The sequence below is a fragment of the Punica granatum genome, chromosome 3 (assembly GCF_007655135.1).
Source record: "Punica granatum isolate Tunisia-2019 chromosome 3, ASM765513v2, whole genome shotgun sequence".
NCBI classification, from domain to species: Eukaryota; Viridiplantae; Streptophyta; class Magnoliopsida; order Myrtales; family Lythraceae; genus Punica; species Punica granatum.
The window spans coordinates 33,068,533-33,078,107 of NC_045129.1; the positions used below are offsets into that span (position 1 = coordinate 33,068,533).

Here is a 9,575-nt window from a genome sequence, read left to right on the forward strand (position 1 = left end):
TTCCCCTTCTCCGGCCCCTCTCCCTGCATAAACTAAGAAGAATGGAGCGTGATATAGTATGATACGTTCTCACCTTGAATCAAAAAGTTTCATGTTTGATTCTCGTCAATGAGAGTTTTGTTATTTGTCTATTTAGCTATCTTTCCATTTGCTAGACTAATGGACTTCCCTTGAACTCGGAAAGGAAAGGAGAATATAAAACAAGCTGTTTGCTTTAAGCAATTATTACAAATCGTAGTATTATATTTTAGGATAAATTGCACTGGTGGTCCAAAATATTTTACAAATGTTTCATTATGGTCCAAAATTTTTTTCGCTACATGATGGTACAAAATGTTTCAAAATTATTTCATGATGGTACAAACCGTCAACTCGAGCTTGACGCTGTCAAGCTGACGCTGATGTGGCCGAAAAATTTTAAATAATTCTAAAAATTTAAAAATTTTAAAACTTTTAAAAATAATTTAAAATTTAAAATTTAAAATTTAAAATTTTTTTATTATTTTAAATTAAAAATAATTTTAATATTAAATTTTAAATTTTTTATAAAATTTTATAAAATTATTTTTTAAAATTTTAAAAATATTAAATTAAAAATAAATTTAAAATTTTCAAAATTTAATTTTTTTTATTTTTCTTAATTTTTACTCTTTTTTTGTATTTTTAATTATTTTTTGTTTTTTTTTACTTTTTAAAATTTTATTTTCTCTTAAATGACGTGGTGCACTATGATTGGTTCCACGTAACAAAAGTGACACATGGGACGCGCCACGTCAGCAAAATGTTAACGGCGTTAGGGCCACTTGACGGTTTGTACCATCATGAAACAACTTTGAAACATTTTGTACCATCATGTAGCGAAAAAACACTTTTTGGACCACAATAAAACATTTGTAAAACATTTTGGACCACTAATACAATTTACCCTATATTTTATTGGTTCAATATATATATATATATAATTTTTTATACTAATAGCTAGTTATAAATGAAAAAATGAACCAGGAGATTGTAAATTCATTTAATTAAATGATCAAAATAGATTTCATATATTGAAATTAGAGAAGTATGACAAGCCAAGACAACATAGGTTTTTATGCAACTAAGTTATCATATTTCTATCTGGCATTTGTGCATGCTTATAAATGCTCCATTCATATTATCTTTTATTTTAATTTTAATTTTAATGTTGCTATTTCATTATTTTATTCTCGATTTACATCGATTTTGTGGAAAATAATAATTAATTAACTAACCTTTATCCTAAAATAGTATGATATCATTTCAAATTTTGACATGTTGAGCTATATTGGGAAAATTTTGGTAAATTTCGTGTTTCATATAAAAAAATTAATATAGTTAGTGCAATTATTATTATAATTTAACTAGTCATGTAACCCGCGCATTGCTTGGGCATCTTCAATTCTTTTTTAGTCAATTTTTTCAAGTTGAATTTATTAAAATTAATCTAAAGTTGATATATTAATTCAAGATGTCAAGAAAAATAGACATCTTAAAATATGGAATCTGATAACATGAGAGTAAATTATTTCCGAAACTCTATGGAACAATCTATATAAAATTATAATTGCGAGACATTCACCATTACACGCCATTCGTCAAAAAATTTGAAATGTGGGCTTTTCATTTATCGACTCTTCACATGCCTAATGTTTCCATAACTTCCACAAAAATGATGATGATGATGATTATTATTATTAAGCCAAATGGAATGTATATAATTATTCGGGGCGTTCACCATTGTACGCCATTTGTAAAAAAGTTGGAAATGTGAACTTTTTATTCACTGACTTTTCTTATGCCTAATGTTTCCATAACTTCCACCACAATGATGATGATGATTATTATTGTTCCACCAAATAGGATGTACATAATTATTGTTGAGCCAAATCTATATATAATACAAGGATAATTGCGCCATATAATTTAACATTTGAAGGAATTCTTAGTTCTAGCCCAAACTTGATCTTTTACTTGAGATATCCCAACGTCGACATGTTGGTTTCACATCTATCCGAACGCTAATTTCCCATCCAAAATTAACGGAATTGCACACGTGGCACGTTAATTTTGTAACAAGTGTCGGGATAAATATGAAATTAACGTGCCACATGTGCAATTCCGTCAATTTTGGACGGAAAATTAGCGTAGGGATAGATGTGAAACTAACACGTTAATGTTAAGATATCTCAGGTAAAAAATCAAGTTTAGGTTAGAACTAAAAATTCTTTCAAAGGTTAGGCTATATAGTGCAATTAATCCTATAATATATAATTACTACTGCATTCACCGTTTTGCGTCATTGGTCCAAAAATTCGAAATGGGGGTTGCTCACTCACTGACACCACCACTACGATACCTTTCCATGTAAGGTGTTGTATTTCGCCAATAAGAAGAATCATTCAAAATTTTAAATCCAATTTAAGATTAGGTATTATCTAAAAGTAAATTAATGCAAATGTTTGCGTAATGTGCGGCACGTGACTAGTTATATATATATATATATATATATAGATTATGAGTTCAATATAATTGTTCTATTAATTTTTTTCCTATTAGAATTTAGTGTTTCTTTCGTAAACAACATCTAGAATAATTTCACCAATTAGCTCTGAAAATTCTTATTTTGTGGTTCTAACATCATTCCTCAAACAAAATCCGAAAGAGAGCATAGCATCTACGGTCAAGACGCTCCTAAAAGAGCTCCAAAAATTGACATTTTCTCTTTGTGAACTTCTTTAGTGTATAGTTTGTGAGATAAATACCGTAATTCTCACTAAATTTAGAGCACACGATTAATAGTGGAAGTAAGAATTTAGTATTACCTCCAACCATTGATTTTAATTATGGTATCTGAGAGACCAGATTGACCAGATTATAACTCGCAGGTAATCACTAGATAATCCACGAGCCTAGTGAACAATCACAGTCAAACTGGTGGGAAGCTCTGGCGGAAATTGGCAGACATGAGTGTTTTTTAAATTCAAGACCCTCAAGTAGGTGTGCCCCTCAATTTTTGATGGAATCTCTGCGAGTGATTTACACCACCTAGCATCCAGCACTTCAAGCCTCTTCAGCATCCCGCTGGAGGATGGCAACTCCTTAATCTTAATTCCTATCATCCTAATCTCTCTCAGCTTTTTTTAAATTCCCAATAGAATCAGGCAGTTCAGTAATTTCGGTCTCTGATAGATCAAACCTAGCTAGCTTCTTTAGATTCCCAATAGTATCAGGTAGTTTAGTAATTCATGCTTCCGATAGATCCAACTCAGCCAGCTTCTTTAGATTCCCAATAGTATCAAGTAGTTCAGTAATTCCTATACATGATAGATACAACCTAGCCAGCTTCTTTAAATTCCCAATAATATAAGGTAGTTCAGTAATTCCTGTACATGATAGATCCAACCCAACCAACGTCTTTAGATTCCCAATAGTATGAGGTTGTTCAATAAATCCTATACATGATAGATCCAACCTAGCCAACTTCTTTACATTCCTAATAGTATCAGGTAGTTCAGTAATTCGTGTCTCCGATAGATCCAACTCAGCCAGTGATCTTCGATTCCCCAGTGAATCTAGAAGCTTCTCCAACCCTTCACAACTACCAAAATTGAGGAACACAAGCTTCATTGGTCGTCCAATTCTTTGACGTAATTTGACAGTGTTTATATCTGAAAAGAAAGACACAACTTAACAAATGATTTCATATGTAACACACGTGTAATGATAGACGCCGAAGTCTCACAAGCATACCAAATTTTTATGTATAAGAAAATACTGCGAGAGCAATGCAAGTGTCTCATGGATCCACCATCCAATGTTTTTCTTCCACCCAATTCCTCACAATTTATAATAATATATATATATATATATGTATCTTTTTTGATGAATTAGTGAGATAAGTGGTTTAGAACTTATATTGTTGGGCGATATTTCTAGGGTCTTCATCTCCCGCTATCTTATTAGCTAATTTTCATTGCTCATTAACCCTATTTACCCACCAATAATAATAATATGATAACCTTGAAGTTTAACTTTACACGTGTCAATATATCTGCAAAATCTCATAAGCTCATCAGCATATCTCGCCGTTTTACTTTTGTGCTTTTTATATGTGACCTTTTCCATTTGTTTCACATATTTCAAACGATCTTCAGAAATTGTGTGTGAGAGAGATCAAGAGATAGAGAGTAAACCAGAGCATTGAGTACAAAAAATTGAAAATTATTACAGAAAATTAGAAATCAATCATTCTTCGGTATTAGACGTGAAGATGAGTTGTTCAATATTTTTAGATTTTTTTCTTTCACTTCTAATTATCGATCTTAAAAGTATGAAAATTGAAACCTATCAAATCTCAGGTTTTTTCCATCCTCTTCCACTGATTGACGAGTTCTCCATGGAAATTGCTAGTCTTCATCATCTCTTTGTGTTTTGTTTGCTATTTAGTGTCTATAGATCATTGATGATTCTTAAAGATGAGTCGAAGGTTCTTTTTCTGACAGTTGATTAGTACGTAGTCCATCAATCTTATATATTACTTATATACTTTCATCTTGCCATGCTCGGAATTTTTCTTCTTAATTTTTTATTCGTAATTTATTTCTTAGGAAGATCTAATAAATATATATTTATACTTATGATACAACTATATGTTTTTACTTACTTTATCGGTGAAATTCAATTAACATCAGTCATATATACCTAATATAATATATATCTTTATTGATTGTAGATTGTGATTTATAATAGTTTGAAATAAGCATATGGCATATAATAAAATTGACTAGATGCAAAAAAAAAAAAAGACATCACATTCTAATCCGTGCACGTAAAAACTCACGATATCAGTGCACTTAAATATTTGGGATATGACATTGCATAACAAGACTTATCAAACAACAGCAAGGATTTGGAGATTTAACAATTAATTCTGGGATTCCGAAAGTGTGAGACTCTAGGGGATGTCTCTTTTGGGAAGGCATTGGCCAATTTGAATGATGATGGACAACTTCACGGCTGTCTCAACAACATAATTCTTCGGGCAATCCTTTCAGAGAAAAGCAATACATGAGATCCAATTGTTTTAGGCCTCTCAACTTACCGATCGATGGATCTATTTCAACCAGGTTTGTGCACTCCTCAAGAATCAACCTCTCTAGACTCGAATACTTAGAAAAATCGGGCGTTTTTATCAAGCCATCGCAACATCTAAGGTCAAGAACTTTCAAGCTGTTTCTCGTCTGCAAAACAAGTGAATATCATAACGTCAGATAGGCAATTGTTCGTTGTACGTAGGAGACAAAATGAGTGGATGTACCGACTGCTATATGTGAGACTTTACCCTAATCTGGCTCCATCCACCCCAAGTTTCGCTTACAGAACTCCACGAGAGGTCAGGAATGACAAGAATCCTCAAATATAAATCAGTTCCCATGAATTTCCTGGGGCAATGTCGCCAAGAAAGCCACATTAGCTTCGGCAGAAGATGCTTCAGGTGTCCTGAAATGTTTGCTCCAAAGCATTCCAGATATCTCAAGTTTCGGAGACTTGAAAGTTCTTTCTGCTTGAAGATGTATCCATCTCCCTCATCTTTTAAGTAATCATAAGAGTGAGCGCACAGCATCCCAATGTTTCATTTGTCCTGTGAAGAATGTGAATTCAGTGAGGATAGAACATATAATAAATCCTAATCAACTACAAAAACATACTAGGGGAGATGTTACGCTATTTTTTTTGATGAATTTCGTGTGGGCCATTTCTAAGAACCATTGTTGCAATAGTAAAGTGCGAAGTCTACTCAGAAAACGTATCGAAATATAATTTCTCCAATTTCTTTTTACCTCATTTTGCTGGAGCACTTCTAAAGCATCCTCGGGCATCCATAATCTGGTGCAATTTACAATGTTCTTGAAACTCCCATCAGTGACGATTTTCCTTCCGAGGTTCCGCAGCTGATCGTGGATCCATAATTCTTCCATTCCGTAATCTTTTATGATTTTTACCATGGACATGTGGAAGAGCACTTTCAGTCCTATCTTTGGATCGAAATCACAAGCTTTCCACATGTAACTTGGATATCTTTTGTCATGGTTGATGAAAAAACACGCAATGTCGAGAAATATCTGTTTTGTCCTAGGATCTAAAGCTTCGTAGCTAATCATTAGATTTTCTTGGACATCTGGTTGAGGTACCCTCTCCGACCTCTTGATTGTGTCAACCCATTCTTTACAACACTTGTCCCGAAGAAGTGAACCTTAGACCTCCAAAGCCAAAGGAAGTCCGCCGCTACTTGCAACAGCCTTCTGTGTGAGTCTGAGGTGGGTTCGGAGGGAAGTCCTTTTCAAAGGCATGCATGCTGAAAAGTCGAAGAACTTCTTCAGGTTTCATTTCCTCCACTTCCAAAATGGGAACTCTCTATCGTTTGATCTCTAGAACACGCTGGTCCCAAGTAGTGAAAAGAATTCTGCTTCCACAACCAAACCAACTAGCATCCCCTGCTAGATTCTGAATCTGTTAAAGAAAATTGGGGAGTGTGAGAGAACAAAGTGTCCCACACCGGTTGAAAAGAAAAAAATGGGGAAAGTTTATAAAAGATAAAATGCTCAGTAACTTATTGGTTTAAGTTTTTTGATTGCAGATAAGCTCAAATTCAAATTAGGCCCATTTTATTTGAAAAATTTATCTAACTAGTATCAGCGCCCATGGTTACAATTCTGGGCGTGTAAGGCTGCCTTCCTGCGGTGTAGAGCGCGTATGCGTGAGTCTATACGACCTGTTGGCTCGAGTATAAGCGTAGCGTGCGCCTCGAGCAGGCACCCATTGTGTCCGATGTCGGGACTTCGTAGTGAGGGCGGGTGTTGGGGAGTGTGGGACCCCACACCGGTTGAAAAGAAAAAATGGGAAAAGTTTATAAAAGACAAAGGCTCAGTAATCCATGAACTCAAATCCGAATTAGGCCCATTTTATTTGAAAAATTTGTCTAACAAGATCTTCCACTTGATCATCCCTTTGAACTAGATAGTCCTTCCCACATTTATGTTTCACCTTCAACTTCATGGAAACCTCTCTGGCAAAGAACCTAGCAAATTCTCCATGGCTGCAAGAGAGAGATGTCTTAATTTTATATTGAGATCAACAGCTCGAATTGATAGTTTTCTGTGAATTATTTTTCCCTTTTTCAGAATGTTCTGATTATCTAAGTAGAACAAGAGAAAAGGAACAACTGTGTTTACATTTGATGGTAGAATGTCTAGAAAGCCAGAAAACAATAACAGTTAGAAGAATTAAAAAGTTCAGAGATAAGAATTTTACCCTTCATCCTTCAGTTCCTATCCCTTGATTTTTCCTTCAGTTCCTATCCCTTGATTTTTCCAGCTTTTTGAAGAGCCTTCTTCTATTGCTTCACTTCTCTGTGACTGCACTTCTTCTTGTGTTCGAGTGTACTCAGAGCTTCAGCATACAGCTTCGTCTTGAACTTGACATCGTGCACGCGTCATAGAAAATGGGCAGAATTATCTTCTTGCCAATCGATGCCTTCTAGGACTTGAACATCTTGGCGAGTTCGATCAGGCACCACTTACTGGAAGCATAGTTGATGGAGAAGATTGGCACGAAGATCCTGGATTCCTCGATGGCTCTCAGGATTTCTTCACCAATATCCTCGCCTTTCTGGATCTCCTCATCATCTCTGAAGACACGAATTCCTGCATCTATGATAGCATAGTACAGGACATCCGTGATTCCCTGACGGGCGTCGGGTCCTCTGAAGCTCAGGAAGACCTGGTAGGTTGTTCCTGATGTTCTCTCTCTATTCGGAGCCATCAACAAGATCTGCTTGTGAATTCAGTTGCGTCTCAAGGGAAACTCAGGAAGACTTTCAGCTGGCGGGAAGAGTTCAGAGTCAAAGACTCAAAATGAAAGAATGATTGGAGAGAGAGAGAGAGGAGGAGGAGGAGCTTCATCATCTTTCATCAAAACAAAGAGAAATCATCCAATTTTATTTTAAGAACGATTTATTGGTTTTGGAGTGAAAATATTCACTCCACTCAATTTTACTTTCTTTTTAATTTAACGACATAATCATTACTTTTTTTTCTTTTTAAATTTTTTTCTATCTTAAACACCATTCAATTTAATTTTTTAATCATAAATTCTCTCGACTATTCATTTTTTTTTCAAATCGAACAATACAATCATTATTTCTTTATTTTCTTTCTCAACTCTATTATTATAACCTCACTTAAATATATATATATATACTTTTTCACGAAGCTTTTTACCTATTTCAATGGAAATTAAGCTAAATTTTAAAGTTTGACTCTATTGCCAAACCCACCCTAAATTGTTTTATAAAATTAACTCGCAATAAAGCTTTAACTCATTTCTAGTATCTATCTAGCTATCATCTTCTTCTATCTAGTATAAGCTAAAGGAAAGTTCAAGAACTCTTCTCGTTTTGCCATCTGTCCATCATTGATAAGTGCAGTAAAAGAAACAGGAGGTGCTAGAGGGAGGAGAGAAACTGGTGAATGTTTTCACTTTGAATACAAAAAATTCCCCATCTAAAAACAAATGCATGAAAAATCCATATTTTTTTTGTTACTTACTAAATTTTTCTATTTATTGTTTTCGGTGGAAATAAAATTTTCTATTTAAATTGCTGTACTTGTACATTAAATTTTTCAGTATCCAAAAATGCTAAGATGCTCAATAATTACAATTAGTTACTCAAGTAAAATCTTTCCCTATATAGGATTGCATGAAATAAAGAATTAATTTGAATATAGAAATTTACTTTTATAATTTGATAAAAGCTAGGGATGGAGCCGTACGTTGCACGGTATTCTACGTGATCAGCTTTTCTTTTTCATCAATTTTATTATGCAATAATAAATGCATGGTTTATATGGTTGAAAACTGTATTTTATAATTAAGTATACCATTATATATATTTGATTAATGTTAGTTGAATTTAATCAATAAGATGAGAAAAAATAAATTATAAATTATTACGTTAGTAATTTGATACACTTACCAGATAAAAATACGAAAAAATTAGAAGTAAAGAATTTATTTTTACGTCTTCTGATAGCAATATTATCTAATTATGAGACTGATCACAATATTTGAGTACTATTTCTAAGGATAAATATCACGTAAATCCCTACAATTTCATAAATTAACACATGCAACCCCTTCTTATAAAATAGAACAATTATCATCTCTAAATTTGCTAATTTGTCAACTGATAAAGCACCAATGTTCAATCCTACTGACGTGGTAATTTAAATATATTTTTTAAATAAAATTAATATAATAACTAAAAATTTTAATAAAAAATGCATAGGCCATAGGAGAAGGGTGGAGGGACAGTGGGGGTCCCTGCCTGCCATATTAGCAGGATTGCACATGTGGCACTACAACTGCCAAATCGGCAAATGCAAGGATGGTGAATGTTATATTTTAAAAAGAGTGTGCAATATTTTATGAAACTATAAGGGGCACGTGGTATTTACTCAATTTCTCATTTATAATATGGTAATAAATCCAAA

General features: G+C 33.6%; 1 protein-coding gene across 3 annotated transcripts; it reads right to left on the bottom strand.

Moving 5' to 3' along the window:
• Nucleotides 1-3,252: 3,252 nt before the first annotated feature.
• Nucleotides 3,253-8,021, bottom strand: LOC116201651 (plant intracellular Ras-group-related LRR protein 5-like). Of its 3 annotated transcripts, XM_031532952.1 has the most exons (6): nucleotides 7,336-8,021; nucleotides 7,069-7,120; nucleotides 5,865-6,534; nucleotides 5,366-5,665; nucleotides 5,126-5,264; nucleotides 3,253-3,692 (listed from the first exon to the last, which is right to left on the bottom strand). In XM_031532952.1, the coding sequence occupies exons 4-6, from the start codon at nucleotides 5,645-5,647 to the stop codon at nucleotides 3,268-3,270; spliced, it is 846 nt and encodes a 281-aa protein (XP_031388812.1). In that variant the 5' UTR covers nucleotides 5,648-5,665; nucleotides 5,865-6,534; nucleotides 7,069-7,120; nucleotides 7,336-8,021; the 3' UTR covers nucleotides 3,253-3,267. The 3 variants fall into 3 exon arrangements, with proteins under 3 accessions (XP_031388812.1, XP_031388813.1, XP_031388811.1); XM_031532953.1 differs by lacking the exon at nucleotides 7,069-7,120; XM_031532951.1 differs by having other exon boundaries at nucleotides 5,865-7,120.
• Between the last annotated feature and the right edge of the window lie 1,554 nt (nucleotides 8,022-9,575).

What these genes read in the sequence shown, in the direction of transcription:
- LOC116201651 (XM_031532953.1), bottom strand. Translation starts at nt 5,647, where the DNA reads ATGCTGTGCGCTCACTCTTATGATTACTTAAAAGATGAGGGAGATGGA. An exon ending in GTGGATGGAGCCAGATTAGG is followed by an intron (nt 5,265 to 5,365) that starts GTAAAGTCTCAC and finishes CTTGTTTTGCAG; the next exon opens with ACGAGAAACAGCTTGAAAGT. An exon ending in TGAAATAGATCCATCGATCG is followed by an intron (nt 3,693 to 5,125) that starts GTAAGTTGAGAG and finishes CTTTCTTTTCAG; the next exon opens with ATATAAACACTGTCAAATTA.